The sequence below is a fragment of the Salminus brasiliensis genome, chromosome 2, assembly GCF_030463535.1.
Source record: "Salminus brasiliensis chromosome 2, fSalBra1.hap2, whole genome shotgun sequence".
NCBI lineage: Eukaryota > Metazoa > Chordata > Actinopteri > Characiformes > Bryconidae > Salminus > Salminus brasiliensis.
Genome location: NC_132879.1, coordinates 25,057,052 through 25,079,728, shown reverse-complemented (window position 1 = coordinate 25,079,728; position 22,677 = coordinate 25,057,052). Strand labels below are relative to the sequence as shown.

Sequence of the window (22,677 nt, the reverse complement as noted above, 5' to 3'; positions counted from 1 at the left end):
CTTAAATCTACCTCTGTCTTTAACTTGCAGGCAGACTGGGTCAACCACTGAGGAGAACGAATGCCGTGTCTCTCACAGCTGAGCCCTAAAGACGATGAGATCATTGCTGCAATTACTTTCTCATGGCTCACTTTCACAGTGTTTACCACTCCCCAAAACATTGTGAGAGCCCTTTCTCTCTCTCTTGCACACACAGAGACAGCCATTGACACACACACACACACGTTTAATGAACCTGGTGAACCTTCTACTCTACTCTGTGAACCTCACTTACAGTAAGAACTGATGTTTGTAAGACATTCAAGGTAACACTTGCTAGCCTGGTTATATAAAGTTATATACACTCACTGTACTCACTATATATGCCTCACTGTTCTATACTCTTTACCATTCAGAATAAGACTTTAAGCAGGGATTAAAACAAGAGAGACCTATCTGCACTTACCTCACTGCTTTCTGCATCTGCCCAACAGTTCTGGTGGATTTCCACTGTGTAAGCTTTACTCCATCCTTTAGGAATGTTTTCATCAGCAAAGTGCAGAGCTTTCTTCTCTCAACCCTTCCAAACCCCAACCGTACATGCACCAGGAATTCATTACTGTAAGCTATTTCAGTGCAAGTTGAGATGTTAAGCAATGGAAGCTACTTGAGCTGGACTATAAAAAAAATCTGACACCAGCCTAACATTTTCTCAATTACATGATGACAGAAACTACATCCAAAATTACTCCCCATTACACACCTAGATGCTAAATATCAGTGAAATTAATAATTGTTTCAACAAAAACCTGTGCACCACAATTTCTTATTAGACTTCAACTGTTCACATAAACACATACAGCACAGTAATAGTTAATATAATAGTGAATATTCCAGTTTACACAGCCCAGAGCCCAAGGTGTCTGTTAGCTGACCACGCATTTCTGACCCAGTTTTTGTGACCGCCCATTTGTGACCTAGTTGTAGTAACATATCCATCCACACACACATTACAGCTATACTATAGGCCCAGTTTCTTACAGCAGACTCACTGTAAACTGTACAATGCTGCCCCCTGCTGTACCCAGACTTTAGCAATTGCTGGAAAGGAAGAGGACAGTTTATTACAGCTGCAGAATTACAATGATCTCTTGTACAAGTTCAATGATGTCAAAAATGAGCCTACAGACAGATATTTCTCATCTTAACCTATAGGTCTAATCTCTGTTTCCAATGCAAAACAGAACAACCGTGTGTGTATATGAGAGAGAGAGAGAGAGAGAGAGAGAGAGAGAGAGAGAGAGAGTGAGAATAAAGAGTCAGTTTTAACTCTACATCCCTAAATATAATTGTTCAGAAATTAGATTGTTATTAGATTGTGTATTAATATTTCGAAACACATTATCAGATTATAATTTTTTTTTTGGGTCCAATTTCTCATGACAGAACACGATATTAAAAGCATAACCGTGTCAAAAGCGTAGCTCAATCCAGGTCAAGCCGATTAAGGTGCTGAAACAAGTTTTATTGGCACCTCCACCTGCAGTCTCCTATTGCAGCCAGACAATGGCCACCCATAGCCCTAGATCAGATGTAGCCCTGTATCCATGTCCTCACTCACTGTGTGGATCAGAGTCTCTGTTTCTAATACAGGAAGAAAGAGATGTTCAGGTGGTTCATGTTCGCAAGGAGGACTGTACTCCCTCTAAAAATACATTAATTTCTATTGTTTCTATTCCATTTCCATTTCATGTGCCAGTTATAATTATAGTAGTTAATAATTATAGCAAATTAAATTACACTTTTCTTACCTGCTGATGTTCTACATGAGGGGGTATTGTCCGGCTTCTGCTTTTTTTGTCCCCACAGGCTGAAAACATAAACACCAGTCATAAAGGTAATACAATTTTCCTATTATGCCAATCCTCAAGCTATGTGTTCCTAAAGCTATAATTTAATTTAGGTCTAAATATTTATTTGCAATGGATTTACAAAAGTTATCAGACAGTTATTTTGCAGCTGTAAAATTTCACCAATCCACCCACAGAATAAACTAAAAAAAAAAACTCACAAAGTCATTTCATATAAGCTTAAAGGTGCCATGGAATGCTGAGTTGATCTTTGCTGTATAAATAAGATTGCGACTTTGGTTGAGGTGAAAATGCACAGAAGCAGTTTTACAAACCCATTTACAACCCTGTTATTTTGCCTCGAAATAAGCTCTCCTTTTATTGGCTGGTTAACGAGTGGTGGTGGATTACAGAAGCTGCATGCCATAGCATAGGTTTAACACTAACAAAAAGACTAATTATTTACCAATTAGTTTAGCTGTCCTTTCAGTGTCTTTTTTGTTTTCTCTTGGTGAGGCGTGCAGTTAACTAGCTGAAAAGATTGTAGCTGGTTAGCTTTTAGCCTAGAACCCCCTCGTTTTCCCTGACTTGGCTTTGTCGTGTCCTTGTTCATGTAGCAACCCGTATTTCCATAGCGAGAGTCCAGAAGTAATGTGCTTTTCTCTAGAATAACAAGTATCAACATATTTGCCCAAAGTGGCATCCCATATTAATAGCTTTGCCAGCTTTAAACAGGGCTTTTGCTAGTGGGCTGGGTGTGTGTACATTTTGGGGACCTCATGATTTTCAAGACTGTGACAAAGCAGTACAGGAGTTTTCGAATTGGCTTGTTTTACAGCTTTGTTTTGGTTTTCTTTTGCAAAATGACGAAACACTGTTTGAGGTTCACAGTATTATTATTTTTTTATGTATTGATCAGCTGGGGGTTTTGCAACTAAAGTAGACATATTAGGTCCTGGACCCCACTAACATTCTTAGGCAGTCAGTCTTTGCAGCTAATAAGATGAATCAGGTTTATTACACGAGGTACAGTGCTAAATTTGTCTAAATTTGTCGGACACCCCCGCTCTATATGATTTGGGAAATTAAGTATTGATTCAGCAGTATATACGATAATGGTCTGTATAAGATCATTCAATATACTGAAACAATGCGCATCTGCTATAAACACTTGTGGCTCTCTGAAAAGTTAGTAACAATACAAGAGTTCAGTTATTTTACCTTTCAAAGTCACATTCCCAGCCAAAAAAGCCATCACAAATGCTAGCACAAAGACAGCAAGTGGCAGTGCATACTTCTTAAGAACATCACTTTTATTCCACTGAACAAACTGCTGGTCAGCTGTAAAATAAAGACTGCACTGTATTAAAATGTTCCCACCCTGGTTAATAAATGTCTAACATTACATATATGTCAGGTTCATTAAGACATCTTGATACTGATATTAGAATTTACAATATAAAATGTTCTGAGCTTTAATTGTATACTACACAGATTGCTTTAAATACAAAATCTGCTTCAAAACAACAGAACTGTGCAAGCCAGTAATGAGTAATGGTAAAGAGGAGAGAGTAATGTTGTAATGGGTAAAGGTGTGATATAACAAATAATAACAAATAATGGTAAAGTTGTAATGAGTAATGGCAAAGAGTAATGAGTAAAGTTGTAATGAGTAATGGTACAGAGTAATGAGTAAAGTTGTAATGAGTAATGGTAAAGAGTAATGAGAAAAGTGGTATTGAGTAATGAGTAAAATTGTAATGAGTACTGGTAAGGAGTAATGAGTAAAGTTGTAATGAGTACTGGTAAGGAGTAATGAGTAAAGTTGTAATGAGTAATGGTAATGAGTAATGGTAAAGAGTTATGAGTAAAGGTAAGAAGTAATGAGTAAAGTGGTATTGAGTAATGAGTAAAGTTTTAATGAGTAAAGTTGTAATGAGTAATGGTAAAGAGTAATGAGTAAAGTTGTAATGAGTAATGGTAAGGAGTAATGAATAAAGTTGTAATGAGTAATGACAAAGAGTAATGAGTAAAGTTGTAATGAGTAATGACAAAGAGTAATGAGTAAAGTTGTAATGAGAAATGGTAAAGAGTAATGAGTAAAGTTGTAATGAGTAATGGTAAGGACTAATGAGTAAAGTTGTAATGAGTAATGGCAAAGAGTAATGAGTAAAGTGAAATTGAGTAATGAGTAAAGTTGTAATGAGTAATGGCATAGAGTAATGAGCAAAGTTGTAATGAGTAATGGCAAAGAGTAATGAGTAAAGTGGTAATGAGTAATGGTAAAGAGTAATGAGTAAAGTTGTAATGAGTAATGGTAAAGAGTAATGAGTAAAGTTGTAATGAGTAATGGTAAGAAGTAATGAGTAAAGTTGTAATGAGTAATGGCAAAGAGTAATGAGTAAAGTTGTAATGAGTAATGGCAAAGAAAAATGAGTAAAGTTGTAATGAGTAATGGTACAGAGTAATGAGTAAAGTTGTAATGAGTAATGGTACAGAGTAATGAGTAAAGTTGTAATGAGTAATGGCAAAGAGTAATGAGTAAAGTTGTAATGAGTAATGGTACAGAGTAATGAATAAAGTTGTAATGAGTAATGGCAAAAAGTAATGAGTAAAGTTGTAATGAGTAATGGTAAAGGGTAATGAGTAAAGTTGTAATGAGTAATGGTACAGAGTAATGAGTAAAGTTGTAATGAGTAATGGCAAAGAGTAATGATTAAATTGTAATGAGTAATGGCAAAGAGTAATGAGAAAAGTTGTAATGAGTAATGGTACAGAGTAATGAGAAAAGTTGTAATGAGTTATGGTACAGAGTAATGAGTAAAGTTGTAATGAGTAATGGCCTACTCACAGCACTTGAGGTTGCATCTGAGTTCCTGGATGGCGAACTGCACATCTAACCTCCTCACCTTTAAAAAGAGCAAGCTACATATCAGTCCACCATAACAGCCCATTTTATACTGCAGTTCTTGAGAAGATTCCAATGTCAGTTATGAAAGTTTATTTTGGGGATTATGCCAAGAGACAAAAACAGTTTCTTACGTATTTCTCATTGCCATACCTGAATGCAAATACTTGCGTCGCACATACCCACTGACAAGTTGACAACTGAAGTCTTCATTTTGGCCTGAAACAGAAGTGTTAGAATGTGAGCACACAATCTAAACTATTTATTTGTAGTTTGTGTCCCCTCCCTATACTGAGGAATCACTGTTGTTTTATCTTGTCATCACTCACGGCATGAATTATGTCTTTGAGGAGTATAATACGGTACTGTATTAACAATGTTTTCCCATGGGACTCTATCCAAATACAACAGTTAGTCCTTCAAAAAGGTATTTGGAATATGTCATTTGAGAGCAATGACACACTTGATGGCATTGTGTGCATTGTGTAATTGTGTGCATAAACCTGTCAATAGTCTCATACCACAGAGATATTTAAAAATGGGCTTTCTTCAGGTTGTTCACAAGTAGCTGAGCTGGACATCTTGCACAGACCCACCGCAAACCTGGCTGGAAACCATGACGATATCTCAGCCCAGTGCTGATCAGCTTTGGAAGCCACCTTCAGATCCCACCCTACCCAAATATGGACATGCTTCATACAAGCCAAATTGTTCAGTCAAAAAGTCAATAGTTTAAAATGCGTGACATGATTTAATGTGGCAAAGAACTTAATACCTGGATAACGTTCAGAACTGAATGGACACTCTATCCAAAAGCCCGCCTCAGTGGTGAACTGAATAGGAAAATATTTGCATCATTCAACAAGATAGCACATGCAAGTCATGATGCTAGGTCATCAAAGTCGTTTCCTATCTGTTATGTCATCACTTTAGTATGCTTTGTAGTTAAAAGCAAGAATGTCATGCAAAACAGAACCAATCTGCAACCATTACCTTCATGCAAAGCTGTGGGTGTGGGTCCACTGTAGAAAACACCACCTGAGACCAAAACAGAAGTAATATTTACACAACTAGCCGTAGCAACCATTATTCAGAAAGCATATCTTATCGAACGGAATATATTTATTATTCTGAAACTATGAATATGAATAATACTCAAAGTGCCTGTCATACTGGTTTCAAACTAAAACTGTCTGAAACAACTGAAGATGTTCAATGTGTTCTGAGCAAGGTGAGAGACATATTTGGGCATGTATTTATGGAGATTACAGTGTATTTCTAGTATTTGTTAGAAACAGTAGTCTAGTTGTACAGTTTGACTGTAGTATGTAATAAATTGTAGTAAGTAATAAATTGTTAGATTTAAAGATTTTTCACCAGACTACTCCTTTAATGGCTAGGTAAAATGCACTAATAACACTGAGTGAAATGAGCCTACACTGTGTCTTTCAGAGGACAGTGACACATTTCCAAAGTCAAGACACGTCTTCGGTACAGCAGCATGACACAGCGACACGACTGCCTTGACAGGGCACGCAGGCTTCCATGACAGAGTCTGCGTGTAATGGTCATAGGTCACCCCTGACCACAACTCTTCCATGTCTAAAAAAGCCAAGAGGACCCTCAGATAACAAAAATAATTTCATATTTTAAAGTACCTGAACTTGAAAGGTTATAATAACCCCATTTCACTTACTATTTTTAAAAGGACACACTTGAGCTCTTCGTGCATTTGTAGTTGCAGGCCAACCCTGTAAGAAATCAGTGTGATGCTTGACAGTTCTAAAATAACTCCAGACTATGATGCACTTGATTTGCGTATACAAAAACCTCAACGCTGTACCTCAATGCACAAACAAGGAAGAGCTTTGGAGTATAGAAATGACTCATTTATGTGCAGATCTTGGTTTTTAATCTGGAGGAAACAGAAACACACACACAGACACATACTGTGAGTAAGAATGGTTTACAGCCAGTGAAGCTTTGTCTAAGATGTGACAATTTTCTATTCAGTAAATAACATGCTAACATTTAAGTCATTTGTCCATACCAGGCGGTGTGGTCCTGTTCCTATGCAAGTACGGCCTTTGAGGCACAGTCTAAGGTTGTAGTCTGCGTCCTCAGGGACCTCCCGCACAATGACTATAATTTCTCTTTTTGTGGTGTTTACTGTGTACGTCAGCTCTCCAGCTGTAAAGATAACAAGCGATACAAGTTTACATAGATACATTTTCATTTAAATTTTATATTGCATGTCCCAAAGCATGGTTCTGATTAATGTGCTTCTTTAATTACACACTGTGTGAACGGCTTTCTGAAACAAACTTACTGATGCACTCTGTAACTGTTCTCCTGATGTCTTCATGGGCACATTCTGACATAAATCAGGAAAGACAGCAGTTTCTGTTTTATATAAATGCACATATTTAACAAATGATGTTCAATCTCAAAACAATTGCATCCAGCTATGAACCTGGAATTATGTATTTTTGTGTCCAAACATTGTTGCAGAAGTTGGGGACTGTGTTCAGGGTCACAAGCACATCTTGTCCAGGCCGGACAGAAAAACAGTCATACTGGACCTCAACCTGAAAGGACAACACACTCCATTGTTAAAACTGACCATTCTAAATTAGTGTTGAGACATAAAAATATTTTTGACAGGCTCCCAATTGTAGCAATACAGTGTGGAAAAAAAGTATTTAGTCAGTCACCAATTGTGCAAGTTCTTCCACTTAAAAAGATGAGAGAGGCCTGTAATTGACATCATAGGTAGACCTCAACTATGAGAGACAAAATGAGAAAAGAAATTCTGAAAATCACATTGTCTGATTTTTAACGAATTTATTTGCAAATAATGGTGGAAAATAAGTATTTGGTCAATAACAAAAGTTAATCTTAATACTTTGTTATATATCCTTTGTTGGCAATGACAGAAGTCAAACGTTTTCTGTAAGTCTTCACAAGGTTGGCACACACCGTTGCTGGATCTCTTCTAGAGCAGTGATGTTTTGGGGCTGTCGGCAGGCAACACAGACTTTCAACTCCCTCCAAAGGTTTTCTATGGGGTTGAGATCTGGAGACTGGCTAGGCCACTCCAGGACCTTGAAATGCTTCTTAGGAAGCCACTCCTTTGTTGCCCTGGCAGTGTGCTTGGGATCATTGTCATGCTGAAAGACCCAGCCACGTGTTATCTTCAATGCTCTTGCTGATGGAAGGAGGTTTGCACTCAAAATCTCACAATACATGGCCCCATTCATTCTTTCATGTACATGGACCAGTCGTCCTAGTCTCTTTGCAGAGAAACAGCCCCAAAGCATGATGTTGCCACCCCCATGCTTCACAGTTGGTATGGTGTTCTTTGGATGCAACTCCCTCTGGCTGCAAAATCTGAGTCCCTGGTGGCGTAGTGTGTTACTGACGGTAGCCTTTGTAACGTTGGTCCCAGCTTTCTGTAGGTCATTCACTAGGTCCCCCTGTGTGGTTCTGGGATTTTTGCTCACCGTTCTTGTGATCATTTTGACCCCACGGGCTGAGATCTTGCGTGGAGCCCCTGATCGAGGGAGATTAGCAGTGGTCTTGTAGGTCTCCCATTTTCATTATTGCTCCCACAGTAGATTTCTTCACACCAAGCTGCTTGCCTATTGCAGATTCAGTCTTCCCAGCCTGGTGCAGGTCTACAATTTTGTTTCTGGTGTCCTTTGACAGCTCTTTGGTCTTCACCATAGTGGAGTTTGGAGTGTGACTATTTGAGGTTGTGGGCAGGTGTCTTATACTGTTAACGAGTTCAAACAGGTGCCATTAATACAGGTAATGAGTGGAGGAAAGAGAAGCCTCTTAAAGAAGAAGTTACAGGTCTGTGACAGCCAGAAATCTTGCTTGTTTGTAGGTGACCAAATACTTATTTTCCACCATTATTTGCAAATAAATTCTTTAAAAATCAGACAATGTGATTTTCAGAATTTTATTTCTCATTTTGTCATTACAGGTCTCTCTCATTTTTTTACTTGCACAATTGGTGACTGACTAAATACTTTTTTCCCCACTGTAAGTTAATGACAGAATGCTGATTATTGTTCATAAACAGTTTGAAAGACTGCATTTGAGTTTCTTTTTTATTTTTCGTTTTATTCATTCATTTTTGAGCAACAAGTGAATCACCCACCAATAAGCCAGCTAAGGGCAACTAATGTGAATCATGTTTCAGTGAACAAAGAAAGCATAAGCTACATTTTAAAATAAAAAATTAAAATAGTAATCGAAGTAATTTTCATTCCGTTCAGCTGAGCAAACTAACAGTGTCATGGGTTATATATTAAATAATATTAGTGCATTTTAAGCTGAAAGAAATGGACTGAATGTGTACCTCTTTTCCAGGGATGCGCTCTTTAGTGTTATGCGGGAAGGTTGCAATCTGGCAGCGTCCCAACATCCCAGCCGAATGCACACACATGGAGACACCGCGGATATCAGCTTAACATAAAATCATGTTAACGTGAAAATCACACATAAACACTGCCAAAAGCCAGAAACACCAAATGTGAACCTTTTTTATGACTACACTGTAAACAAGCCTGTTATTTTACATGGTATTTTCTTAATAACTGAAATAGACTGAAACGTTAATCAGTGTAAGCTTGAGCTACAGTTTTCCTAGACATGTAATGGTAAAACTGGTGATTTTACTGTTGCATACTAACACAGGATTTTACAGATAAATCAATTGCAGTTTTGAATGTGAAGCTCAAGACTCTCGTATCTGTAAGATGTAACTAGCAGACTTTTTAACAGAAATAAGAGAACTGTCTGATATCTGCAGGAGAAATCAACTAGCAATTTGTTGGCATTTTCTGTTTTTTTTTTATTGATTTTGTTGCTGTGTGACATTTGCCTCATAAAGGAAATGTGAATGTGAAGTTGTGCGGTTAATGTGAAGCTCAGATGTCAGGGTAGGGCTGCACATTAACAATAAAAACAATTAAAAACTAATTGCGATGTCAGTTTTCCCCAGTATCTTTGCATTCCTAGAATTCCTTGTTGTATAGCACGTCAGGCTACATAGCAAGGCATTCGTGAAAAGGAAAGTTAATCTCTGTCGAGCTGTGGCTCAGAAGGAACCACTATACACTTTGCTTGATCTGTTTCCTGTTTAAACAAATGTTACCTCCAGCAGGATGCTTTAGGGAATTTCCCTCAGCAAACCCATTCATATATCAAAAAGAAAACTAAACATGAACATACAGTATACTCTATCAGAGGTTAAACAACATATACCGTTGTGGTCAGAAGTATACATATATCTATCATGGGCATGGATTAAGGCAACACTGGACTTTCTGTTCCTTTGTTTTTGTCTGTGTGGAAGGTTGCACACTTTAGTTGAGTTAGAAAGTGTCGATTTCGGAGCAGGAGCTGCTTTTTTGAATGGCAGCCTCTCAGTCCATGATGTAAAACTCACACAAGAGACCCAAGAAACATTTCTGGTTGGTGTAAATCTATAATCATTCTTCAGTATTTGTATATAGTTATATATATAGCCTGTATGTATAATGATGACTAAAGCTAAAGCTAAAATGTGTGCACTTGTACACATTGTCTGTGTTCCCTCAGTTCAAAGAAATCACTGAAAGCTCAATATTGTCATGCCCTGAGTTTAAATAGACTATATAGACCACATAGAAACAAAAGTGAAAAAAAAACTTATATTTTTCCATCATCGCTGTGTTTCTCAAATTATGAAACTATCAATTCTACAAATAGTTATGTTGGCATGTCAGACAACATTAAATGTGACAGCCATGTGGATTATCTTTGTGTTGTAAATCAATCACTTTCAGCAAATGATCGACTGATTACATACACAAACACGCAGACTCGCGCGCACACACACACAACAAGGGAGACAAAGCAGGAAGCAAAGAAAGACACCTTTGTTTAAAGATCAGGATATTTGCAATCAAGTTAAATGTGCACAAGTGGGGCGCAGCTCTGTGTCAAACGTACCGTAAAGTGTCATCATTATGGCAATGTTGAGGTTGAGTGAACACTTTCCTTCTTCACATCTCACGACACTGGACAGGCTGGCATTATGGATGTTAGTGCCATTATTCCAGTCTTGATGTTTCTTGCAGCGTGATAATGACACTGGAGAGAAATTGAATATTAAAGCTGTATTAATTTGGTGTTAACTCTGTGTTTTGGTGTAGATCTATGCTGAATACATGCATCTGCTTAAAAAATACAATTTGGTACTCACAGTAAGGTCTGGATTTACAGTGCAGCCCCTGTTCAAAAGAGTTCTTAAGAGTCAAGTAACCATACACCATGTCACACGTTATACAGAACCAATCAGTAGTCCAAAGTCTTTTTTTGTTAGTCAGAAGGAAGTGCAGTCTAAAATGGTATAATGGAAGGGGTTTCCCACATTTGGCTAAGTGAAGACTGCAGTTCCTGGTTATGCAAAAAGGAAAATTAGGATTTTTGGATTACTGTGACGTTTTCTATATGATTGACACTAAGTCCTAGTAGTAGTGTCCTTCTCCTCCTTTTGTTACAAAAAAAAACAGTTTATAAAATTTCTAAAACACCAAAACATGCACTTAACTAAACTAAAATAAGTCAAATAACGTTCACTGCATAACACTCTGAGATATGTGGTCAGACACTGACCTGGCACAGGGTCAAAAGCTACCAGTGACAGAGAGAACTGCAACATGCAATTATCAGAAAAACAATAAGGGCAATGACAAGCTACTGGACCCTCAATGTATCACATGCTACACAGGACCATTTGGATGGCACAAGCTTGCTCTATGAAGCTTAAATCTTCATTGGAGACATATGTTGACTAACAGAGAGCATAAACAGAAACTATACTGTATATTTTAGTGCAAGTGGTTTTCTATTAGCTATATAAGTTTCATTGTTATTATTATAATAATTCGTAGTTGTTACTGCTCGCCAAGTGCATCAAGTGCTAAATGGAGATGATCCAGTTACAATAATAATCTAAGACCCTCAAATGTGAAGTCAAATGTGAAGGTGCCAAGGAAAAACACCCTCAGAAGAAACCTTGGGAGGAACCAAGACTCACAAGTGGGACCCATTCTCCTCTGATCAGAACTATTTATAAATGATTGATAAAAGTCACCGAACCATCGCATAAGACTGTTCTAATGCTCAGGTGTGCAACATAATCATAATATTATAATATACTAATCATATAGTAAAACTTAATATACTCATACTCACATTACTAATACTACTAAGTTTAGTAAAAACTTTTTTGCAGGTCAGTGAGTAAGTCATTTTAACTGAGCTACACTCCAACAACTTCATTCAACTGAAAAGAATATTTTCAAGTCAAGTGAAGATCTATTTATCAGTGCATTGCCCAATGGTGATATTTACATACCTCAGAGCAATGAACTCCACATTGCTGGATCTGCCTAATTGTGCTGTTTCGGGGCTCAATCTGGAGGACACTGAGCAGCAAGAACAGAGCTAATTTCATCTTCAGTCTGGCCTCCGTGTGCAGCCGAGGACAGAGCACTGCTGTCTGCCGCTCAGCGGAGCAGACAACTAATGAGGAAGGCGGCACTCTCTGGGAAAACTGTCACACTAAATCATTTTGATACCTGTCTCTCCACAAATTAAAAAAAAATTCTTTCCAATCTCAACTTTAAGATAGCAGTGCCCTCTAGTGTGCTTCCGCACGTGCTTCTCAGAACAGAGCCGATTCAATCAAACAGGTAAATGTTGTGGTGATGATCACAGGAGGGTAGAAACGAGCTTAGTTCGCTCCATATACGACAAATAAAACACGAGTCATTTATTTTTGTTTTGTTTTTTTGTTTTTTACTAAGATGCATTTTAGTCATTTACCTTTAGTTTAACATTTAATTAAATTTATTTCTGTAATAATTTAATACGTTACACTGTGGTCTTTATTAAGTAATAATTATGTAAAGCTGCTTTGTGACGACAACAGTTGTAAAAAGCGCTATACAAATAAATTTGACTTGACTTGACTTGACCTGACTGGTACTTTTTTTGACCTGGTACGTTTTTTTAGTTGTTATTTGAAGCAACAAGTGCAGTTTATTTAAATAATTTCTTGTTAGTATACATACTACATGTACATATATTCAATCATTTTTACAGATTATCATAAAGAGACAAAAAGTGAGGCACCCAGTTTTCTATACATGCTGCATCATTAGTAAATAATAATAATAAAAGAGTGAGTAATGTAAATCCCCCAAAATAAACACATTTCGCACACGTTTTCTTTTATAACCTGATTAACACGAGATGAGATACATACAGACCTGGTAGCACAAACTGTAGATTGCGAATGAGTGTAAACTTTTGACTGACTGGCAGTGGCAGGGACTAGCAGTGCGATTTACATTAGAAAAAGGGGGAAAGCATCGTCCTGCTACTTTTAATCGGTGTGTATTAAATCAAGCAGGGCAGAATATACTAAGCCTCAATAAATGGTCCTCGAAAAAAATAAATGAGACGCACGGCTGGGCTCTCTCCGGGGTCTCTCGCGGCGAACAGGGGAGCGTAATTCTCACCCACTGTTCCCGGTCCCATCCAGACACCCAGCATAAGAAGTCTGCGGTTATGCCTCTCTCTCCACCCCCTCTTTTGTTACACAGTCCTGGCGCTGTAAAAACATACAGGCGCTGAACTGCGCGGTCGCAGTCGTTAGCCAGCCAGCTAGCTACTGCCCCCTCCCCCCCGCGGCCTGGCTGGAGATGAGTGGAAGATGTCGGTTTCGGGGCTGAAGGCCGAATTAAAGTTCTTGGAGTCAATTTTTGACCCAAACCATGAACGTTTTAGAATTATCGACTGGAAACCAGACGAACTTAGCTGCCAGTTCAATGTGACTGGGGAAAAGCTTCTGATCATACACTGCAACATTACGGTAAGGAGACATGGAGGAAGACGCAGCTAGCTAGCCTACGCGCTACCGTTAGCATGCTAAACCAAGCGTCGACATAATGTCACGTACGCTGGCTGTTTCTTGTCGCTTTGACTGCAGGGCTCCAGGTTAGCTCTGATGAAAAAGAGATACTGTGGCGTACATTTATACCGAGGTGGCAAATCTTCATTGCGTTTATATCCTCGACTAATTGGTGGAGCAATCATAGGTATAGCTAGCTACCCCCCTGCCTGGCTTCGGTTAAACAAGTTATCACAAGAAGCTAGCGCTAGCTAGCACTAGCTAGCTAAATTGGCTAGCTACAACCAAACTCACTTGGTCTCCACTAACGTTAGATAGCGCTAGCTCAGTTTAGCTTGCTGCTAAAAAGTAGCCACGTAAATCTGCGAACTGCCTCTGTATGGATGCGCTGCACCTCTACTCTTTGTTCTTGTATGGATACATGATGCGATGTGTTAATGTCAGAGTTAGCTCAGGCTGCACATAACAATAAGGTTATCGTCGGCGCAGCCAAACAGTGGGGATCATCCACCAGCTGGTGGTGAGCTAGCTACAGCCAACGGGTAGACGTGTAGTTGGCTTGCCAACTTGAGTTTACGTGATCGTGTTGAGAGTGCCTGTGCTGGAATGTGGCACAGCTTAGCCGGTTAGGGGTCGAGCTTTGCTGACTGATCCTTGTGTGCCAGTCTGCGCATTTAGAAACAGCAGCAGTAAGCAAACACGCTAGCTGGCTATTCACGTTCAGACAGGGTCACAGTAATTGCCCATTTCCGCTAACTCGGCCAAAATGTTCTGTTTTAGATTATCCAGATTTAAATGTCATGAAACATAAATCTGAGATCGTAGTTGAAGCACTCAAAGGAGCTCAGCAGCTCCGTGGCCTGTCGGATAAATTAACAGTGCTAGCTAATGTTAGATAGGTCAGAAAGCGAGCTAGTTAGCTAGCTAGCTAGCCAGGTGTGTTAGTTAACGTTTGCTAAGTTAGTTTACACTCACGACGTAAAGCTGTTACTAGTTGTGAATGACTAAGTTATAAAGACAATGTCTTTCAGATAAATGTCAGCCAGTGATCATGGTCTGTTATTAACAGCCAACTGTTATTGCAAACATGTAGCTAGCGCTAGCTAGCTACTGCCCAACCGCTTCGTAGCTAGCTAACAAACTAGCTAGCTGCGTTGCTAACTAGCTGCTTGTTTGCGCATCTGCCTGCGGTTGACAGTCGTAACGTACAGTGTGTAAAATGGTACAGTAACTAACGTGTCCTCTAACGGATTTATATGAACATATGTATGTTGTGTTTGTCCTGATCAGATTTGTTTCTGTGTCGTGATTTGACAAGAGGCACGACTTGACGAAAGGTTGACGAATCTTTTAAGGACAGCTTTGGACCAAGAGTCCGGCTATTTAGAAAGGTGTCATGACTGTCGCTTTATGGACTGTAAGGTGGTTTCAAAACGTCATCGTCCTACTTAGGGTTTGCAGTTTGCATTGAAGTGGGAAAACAATGTAGGGAGGGGTGCAGTGGGTTTGGTAGGTGTTAGCTTAGCAGGAAAAGCAAACACGTCATTACCCCTCTAGTCTATACCAAACAGCTTGCACCACAACCTGTCCTGAAATGCAACATACCTGCCTTCAGACTGCACTCATTTCAGTGTAACCACTGCAGAGGGCACACTGTTTATTTTGTCCTAAATCAATCTCCATCTTCACGTGTACCATATTTATTCTTGCTAATAGGAGTCATATCCTTCTACACCACCTATATGGTTTGTGGAATCAGATGATCCAAGTCTGACTGAAGTGTTGGAGCGGCTGGAAGAAGTTCGCAAGGGAAGCACCTTGGTAAGTAAATGCTCTGGAGAGATTTCCTTCTCATTTTTTCATTACCATGTGTCCTTTTTTAGTTTGTTCAGGACACTTGATTAGAGTAAAATATGGGCTCCAAGGCCTGGGCTGAAAAATACTGCTTTGAAGTCACCATTCACCCACATCTTTGTTTTTAATTATATCACCCCTCTTGGTCTGTTTTAATTGTTCCTGATATAGTTGGGAGCCGACTGTAGAAACGATACAAATTGTAGAATTGTGGGGTTTTTTTTGTTTCTCTCTCAGCTTCTCCAGCAGCTGAAAAGGCTGATCTGTGATCTTTGTCGACTCTATAACCTGCCCCAGCACCCTGATGTGGAGATGCTGGACCAGCCTCTTCCTACTGGACCCATCACTCATGAGAGAAAGGTTGGCCAGGTTGATCTAGACAGTTTGTTTTTACTTCTTTATCCCTTAATTACAATCTAAGTCATGCTTGTTTTCTTCATTTTTATGTTGTTCCTTTTAGCAGGTAACGACAGATGAAGTGACATCTGAAGAAGAGGAGGAGGAAGAAATGGCAGAGGTTTTTGTTGCTTTTCAGATTATTTGCATAGCTGACCAAAATGTCTGTCATTTACTTTGTATGAATCTGTATTTGTATGACATTCCCTGGTCTCTCTGTGATAGCAGGATATTGAAGATCTAGACCACTATGAGATGAAAGAGGAGGAACCTGTAGATGGCAAGAAGTCAGAAGATGATGGGATAGAGAAGGAAAACCTTGCCATTTTGGAGAAAATTCGCAAGAACCAGAGACAGGACCACTTGAACGTAAGTGTCAACTCGGTAAGGTCATTTTTATCCAACTTTGTTTGTTTTTTTTTGTTGTTGTTTTTTTTTTTTTTTTTATCAAACCAGGCAGTTTCATTATAATAAATATTTCTCATTTCCTTTTATGTTTATTTCTTTCTTTTATATTTTAAATAAAGAAAATGCCCTCTCATGTCCTCTGTATGGGCAGCCACTACTGCAGTCAATTTCTACTGGTTAGCGGTTGCACAGGTCATAGATTTTACAAAGTGCTTGATTTTGATATAAATATCATACTGCTGAATGAAGTGAATTTATTATCCAAATATTATAATTGTTGTGCTGAAAAGTGGCTGTTTTAAAAAGTAGGTTTCCTGAAAGGATTGTGCTTCTTGTTCTTCAGGGTGCAGTCTCTGGCTCTGTTCAGGCCTCAGATCGTCTCATGAAGGAACTCCGAGAGATCTACAGGTCACAGAGTTATAAGACAGGTCAGTGTGCATGTACTGTGCATGGTGTTATGTTGGGGTAATGTCATCAAATGGGCTGTTCAAGGAAAGTGCTAGTGGCCTTGTTCTCAGACTTGCTTGAAATTCTTGCTAAATTAAAGTCAGAATTGCTGTGTTCCCACACAGAAGCTGAGCGACTAATTGCTGGCAGAGTACAAGATTTTTGTCTCCACTAGAGTTTAATAAAGCGGCTCCTGATTCATGCTGACACTGTCTTTTGGGAAGGAGATTTGGGTTTCTCTGCCCTTCTGTTACTGTTTAACTTCTATAGTATATTAAGTATCCGTTTTTATATGTTTCAGGTATCTATTCAGTGGAGCTAGTCAATGACAGTTTATATGAGTGGCATGTGAAGTTGAGGACGTAAGTATACTTTTTCTTTAAAAAAAAAAAAAGGAAATAAAGAACACTTTATTAACTCTTCAGTATTAAATTGATACTTTGGCTGTGTTTCAGGGTAGATCCAGATAGCCCGTTACATAGTGATTTGCAGGTCCTCAAGGAAAAAGAAGGGGTGGACTACATTCTCCTTAACTTCTCTTATAAAGTTAGTTTTTCTTATTTCCTCAAGTTTTTTTCATTCTCATGCAAGACTGAATGAATTGCATCTTCACTTGTTTTTTTTCTTTTGTTTTTGTTTTTTTTATTGCAGGATAACTTTCCTTTCGATCCTCCCTTTGTACGGGTAGTGTCACCTGTTCTCTCTGGAGGGTCAGTACAGAAATATTTATTTTCTCTCATTGTTTAAATATTTCCTGCTTTTTTTTTTTTGCTTGAGTGTTTTTTATTTAGGTTTGTGTTTTTTCTCTGCCAAATAATCTTCAAAGGAGAGGGGGAAAAATACTACACTGTATTGCTTGATCAACCATGTCTTAAGTGATTTTTACCGGGCCACACCCAGTGTATATTTTAGATGCAATACATGGCTCCTTTCCCCTTTTAAACACAGTGTTTGATTCTTGTAGATACGTTCTTGGAGGAGGAGCCTTGTGTATGGAACTTCTTACAAAACAGGTCTGCATTTTGATTTGTTTGTTGTTTTTGTTTGATGTTTTTGTTGTTTTTTCCTCTACTCTTGTCTCTGATTGTATTTTAAAATCACTTGTATTTTAAAACCCTCAGGGCTGGAGCAGTGCCTACTCTATAGAGTCTGTCATCATGCAGATCAATGCCACCCTAGTCAAAGGGAAAGCTAGAGTACAGTTTGGAGCTAATAAGGTTTGTGACTAGTATATTTGGCTTGTTCTTAATTATTACATCAGATTGCACACTAATACTGATATGTTATACCCCCTTTATACTAGAACCAGTATAATCTTGCCAGAGCACAACAGTCCTACAAGTCTTTGGTCCAGATCCATGAAAAGAATGGTAAGCAAAGCATTTACTAAATGACTAAATGACTCTTCTCTGTTTGATTTGACTATAAATTTTATTTTATTTATTTATGTATTTTTTTGTAATTAATATCCCTGTTTTGCATTGCAGGCTGGTACACACCACCTAAGGAAGATGGTTAAGAAGGTGGCCGTTCTTCACGCACACTGGGAAAATGAGATTTCTGATTAACCGTTTGCTTTTTTTTTTTTTTTTTTTTTTTTTTTTTTTGTAATATTATTCCCTTCAAATCATTTTCTTCACCTTGAGTGTGAGGTCCCACTGGTCTCTGGAAGTGTGCATGTGGGCGTGTATGTTCGCACACGTGAATGTGCACTTGTCCTTTTTGTCTCTTTCTGTCTTTCCCCATTACTTGCTGTCTCTCTTGTAATCAGTCTCTCCTGCTCTCATCTCTTATTTTCTCCAGTTCGCTGCAGGGGAAAGAGGGATGTGCGAGAGGGACACAGAGCCTTGGTACTAATGGGTGTCTTGCACAGAGTGGGGTGTTTTTTGTCACCAGATGCTCAGTCTGGTTTTACTGTCCCGAGCGGCAGGTATTGCTCTGTTGGATTAATACCAGAATGGAGATAAAAGTTGTTGTTTTTTTTTGTTTGTTTTTTTTGGCGCTCCCCTTTTTTGCCTTTTTAATGGAGGTTCTTTCACCCATGACTTCAGACTTTTTGGCAGAGATTTATTGAAATTCAGCAGCAATGGATGCAATAAGAGACTATATGAAGACGTGCCACACGTATCTGCTGGCACTGATCTCTTCTTTATCTTCTGCATTCTATGTTAACATGTACTGGTACATATAATGCTGATATTGTTAAAGAATCGTTGCCAGAATAATATGCTCGTGCTCCTTAAGCAGCCCCAGTTCTAATGATTAAAGTGAAGATGAGGGCGAGTTTGGCAGTGTCTAGTTTGAGTTCGCAAATATTAACTGTGGATGAAAACCACTCACTTTCCTGTTTCTTGCTTTTTAGCCTGTACTTTCCTCTAGGCCTTGAATTGAACGGGGTAAAGAAGAGAACGTGTCATTGTTCTTTTGTTGGACAGAGGTCTGCTTGTACACTTGTAAATGGATTTGAAGTGCAAGTCATCCTTATTGTGCCGTTGATGTGAAGTACGTTCTTTTTGGCCTTGGGGTGAGCCACAGTACCCAATCAGTGGAGGGCTTAAGAACTTGGTATTTGATTGGATGTTTTGAAGATGTGGAAAATGGAGCGGGGAAAACTGTATTTATTCAGGGGTAATGAATCATGTACTCACGTTTCTGAAGGTGTCAAAATATTCTTCCTTTATTCATTTAATGGTGGACCTTTTATGTACTTATTCAATAACCGCTGATACAGATTCACCAGTGAACCTTAAGTTATCAGCAAATTAATGATTCCATATTAGGGTTTATTATTTTTTTGGTTCAGTGAATTAAAATCACAATCAGGATCCATTAGATAGAATAATCACAAGGAAAACGGGACAGTGATGAGGAGGAATATTTCTTTTCTAGTACTGCTATTTTTAACTTTTTTAATATTTTCCAAGAAGCTTCCGAGAAGTCTATTAGACTGACATTGTTACAGTGGGTAAAACTTGTGTTGTGTTGTGTGTGCTGCAACTGGTTGGATCAGTGTTTTATTTGCACACCATCAAATCTTTGTATTTTCAGTGCTGACTGCAAACAGGCATGTCTTTTTGAGGGCATCTCACAATTTGAAGTGGTAACTCAGGACAGAGAACCATTGCATTGCCACATTGAATCACCATGCGTAACCTGTCGGCCCATGTTAATGAAGAAAACGCCTCTTTCTCTCTCTACTTCTCTACCACAGCTTTTGGGTTCTTTTTCTTAGTTTATTTTTTTCAAACTGAAGAGTTGTGCACTCCTCAGGATGTTTTCGGGTCCCAGTACAGATTCATTTAAAGAGGAGTTAAGATGTCAGAAATGAGGTTGTCACCATCATGGATATTTTGTTCTTCTCTCATTCCTATGAAGTTCATCATGTCGGATGGCTTGATGACACACATGTAATACAGTCTTAAGCAGCCCTGGATGTAAGAAGTCTTTTTTGATCATTTGGCTCTTTTTGCACATAAATATTGAGTGTGCCTCCTTGATCACTGCAAAGGGTGGGAGTCGTGTCCAGACTCTGAGCCAATTATGATTACGGGAAAGCCATACCTAAGGCTGGCTTGCAGATCAACAAAATCTGTGACCTAGATGTAAGTTTTCATATGGAAGTGTTAAGCATTGTGTATAAGATAGCTTTTAAGCATATGTTTGTTGTCTGCGCTGTAAAGAGGATCTTGTCATTCTTTTCCAGCACTTCTCTGACTCATGTTCTCTTAAGAGCGACACAGCGGAGTACAGTCGTCTCTGCACATTGATGCTGCTCTATTTTCAGACCTACTTGCTTTGGTTTATAGTTCACCTGCACCTCTCACAGTAAATGAAGCTGGTTTGATGTCAAACTGGACTGCTGTTGGTAACATTGTCTTTATTGTGCTGCCATGTATGACTGGACAGTGGTGGCTGCTTTTTTTTTTGTTTTTTTTTTGTTTTTTTTTCTCTCTCTTTTCTTGGAAGACCGACCTCAGCTTGACCGTACACGGTGTTCTTTTCTGGTGCCATCTCACGGTGGGCTAGTCATCGTACATACTCTTGGCATGCTTTCAGGTTGTTGTTTTTTTTTTTTTTTTCCCCATTGCAAGAGAATTTTGACCATGTACAGGAAAATTTGTAAACTTGCATCAAGTTTATGAATAAAGAATTTTACGAGGGCTATTTGTAATGTCTTTTTTTAATGGTGTTTATTAGGCCTTAACACCTTGAATCTTTTAGCTTTTAATTAAATATTTCTAAACTGCTAAAAAAAAAAAACATTAATAATTATGAAACTGATTGAGGTAATATGTAAGTTATGTACATATTAAGTTATACTACTATAGCTACAGGAGCATTGGTGAGGTCAGAATGTTGGATGATAACCACCCCATCTCATCCCCAACTCCCCAGCATATTCCAAAGCTATTGAAAAGAGCACCATTCATTCTTCCAAAGAACACAGTTTCACTGCTCCACAGCTCAATGCTTGGGGACTTAATACCCCCCTAACCTGGCATTAGGTGCCAACATGGTGCCAATTGGTGCATGTTTGTGATCCAGAGTGTCCTATTCTATTGGCAGTGCTTTTCTACATGGACTAGACCAGTGCTGTGTGTGCATTTGCACATCTTTGTTAGAATGCATTCATTAGTTGTCCATAGACAGCTGGCCATGTAATGTACTTCAGTGAATTGGAGTATCAGGTACAGGCCCATAGGGTTTAAAGCAGTGGTTCTCAATTTGACAACATTGTTGTTAAGATGAGTGACTGATCTGCTGATAGTGAGAACCCTTCATCTGAAGGTAATCTCTCATAATCACTTGTTAGTTCATGCTGTTCATTCATGCCCTTAATGTACATCCTGCATCTATCTCATCTGCCACAAGATGGTGCCATTTGTAGTTGGGTTTATTTAATTACATTTGTTTTTGTTTTGTTTTTTGTCAGGTAGTAGGTGTTTGACCGGTTTTTGGGCGGGTGTGGATTTATCAGTGGCCAGAGATGGACAAGCCGTCGGGAGTACCAGGGCAGTTCCCAGTGGGCTGCTGAGAAAGCGAGAGAAAGAGTACTACTAACACAAACACTGACTAGTGTACTGAGAGTTGGTCCTGGATTCATTTTCAACATCATTATCTGGGTCTCTTTCTCTCATGCTCTCCATCCCTGCCATTCCCTTATTTGTGCACATGCTCTCCATCCAGGTGAAGATAGGTTCATATGCAGAGTAGTGTTTTCTTCCCCTGCTGCTCCTCTTTAGACAGTTTAAGGAAAGTCGTCCCCCAAAGCTGCGGGAGCATCTTGGAAATGGAACAATCATTTTGTCCATGTTGAGCCTTCCTCTTTAACTTCTATTCGCAAGACAAACAGACAGAATACTTGTTTGAATGCGAGTCAAAAACTATGCTTTTTCACCTTTTTGAAAATTGTCATACTAAAATGTTCCAAAATGTGTGTAAATCTTTGTAATGTCTTTGAAACTTTGAAAGAGGATAAGTAGCTTTAAACAGCTGATACCACAGCTTTCAGCATAGGATACACGGGTGTACTCTACCCAGGAGGTATTTTTTGTCTCTGTTAAAAAAAATAAATAATAAAAAAAACACACCAGGTCTCCATGACCTTCCCTTCTCTCCTTCATGTTCTTCATAAAAGAAGATAAAAGTTGGAAAGGAGTTGGAGGACAAGAGCAGTAGCGAAAGTCTTGATGCAGCCTGTGATAGTGGTGAGCTGGTCTAAACAAAAGCCCAGGGCTGAATTTAGTTCTCAACCTAGTGCTGTCAGTGTTGTTTGAGAGAGCAGTGCTGTTTTCTGCAATGTTTCTACAGCAGTTTGTTGGAGTGTAGACTTCCCCATTAGGTTGATTTTAAATCAAATC

The 22,677-nt window shown here is 38.8% G+C and overlaps 2 protein-coding genes across 7 annotated transcripts; one reads left to right on the top strand and one right to left on the bottom strand.

Annotated features, from left to right (window-relative positions):
* Window positions 1-1,354: 1,354 nt before the first annotated feature.
* Window positions 1,355-12,590, bottom strand: il17rel (interleukin 17 receptor E-like). Of its 3 annotated transcripts, none has more exons than XM_072673723.1 (18): window positions 12,152-12,590; window positions 10,994-11,021; window positions 10,741-10,881; window positions 9,104-9,210; window positions 7,211-7,325; window positions 7,067-7,111; window positions 6,788-6,927; window positions 6,581-6,652; window positions 6,434-6,488; window positions 6,176-6,339; window positions 5,731-5,775; window positions 5,513-5,570; window positions 5,259-5,410; window positions 4,891-4,956; window positions 4,681-4,738; window positions 3,051-3,170; window positions 1,791-1,849; window positions 1,355-1,623 (listed from the first exon to the last, which is right to left on the bottom strand). In XM_072673723.1, exons 1-18 carry the CDS (start codon window positions 12,248-12,250, stop codon window positions 1,609-1,611), a joined length of 1,539 nt encoding a protein of 512 aa, XP_072529824.1. In that variant the 5' UTR covers window positions 12,251-12,590; the 3' UTR covers window positions 1,355-1,608. The 3 variants fall into 3 exon arrangements, with proteins under 3 accessions (XP_072529824.1, XP_072529825.1, XP_072529826.1); XM_072673724.1 differs by having other exon boundaries at window positions 1,791-1,827; XM_072673725.1 differs by lacking the exon at window positions 3,051-3,170.
* An 825-nt stretch (window positions 12,591-13,415) lies between these two features.
* ube2q2 (ubiquitin-conjugating enzyme E2Q family member 2) lies at window positions 13,416-20,976 on the top strand. 4 transcript variants are annotated; one of them, XM_072671826.1, is made up of 13 exons: window positions 13,416-13,672; window positions 15,428-15,532; window positions 15,803-15,925; window positions 16,026-16,082; window positions 16,190-16,330; window positions 16,713-16,797; window positions 17,118-17,178; window positions 17,272-17,362; window positions 17,468-17,526; window positions 17,781-17,829; window positions 17,938-18,033; window positions 18,120-18,186; window positions 18,304-20,976. In XM_072671826.1, the coding sequence occupies exons 1-13, from the start codon at window positions 13,514-13,516 to the stop codon at window positions 18,333-18,335; spliced, it is 1,125 nt and encodes a 374-aa protein (XP_072527927.1). In that variant the 5' UTR covers window positions 13,416-13,513; the 3' UTR covers window positions 18,336-20,976. The 4 variants fall into 4 exon arrangements, with proteins under 4 accessions (XP_072527927.1, XP_072527925.1, XP_072527926.1 ...); XM_072671824.1 differs by having other exon boundaries at window positions 16,190-16,345; XM_072671825.1 differs by having other exon boundaries at window positions 16,187-16,330.
* Window positions 20,977-22,677: the final 1,701 nt, after the last annotated feature.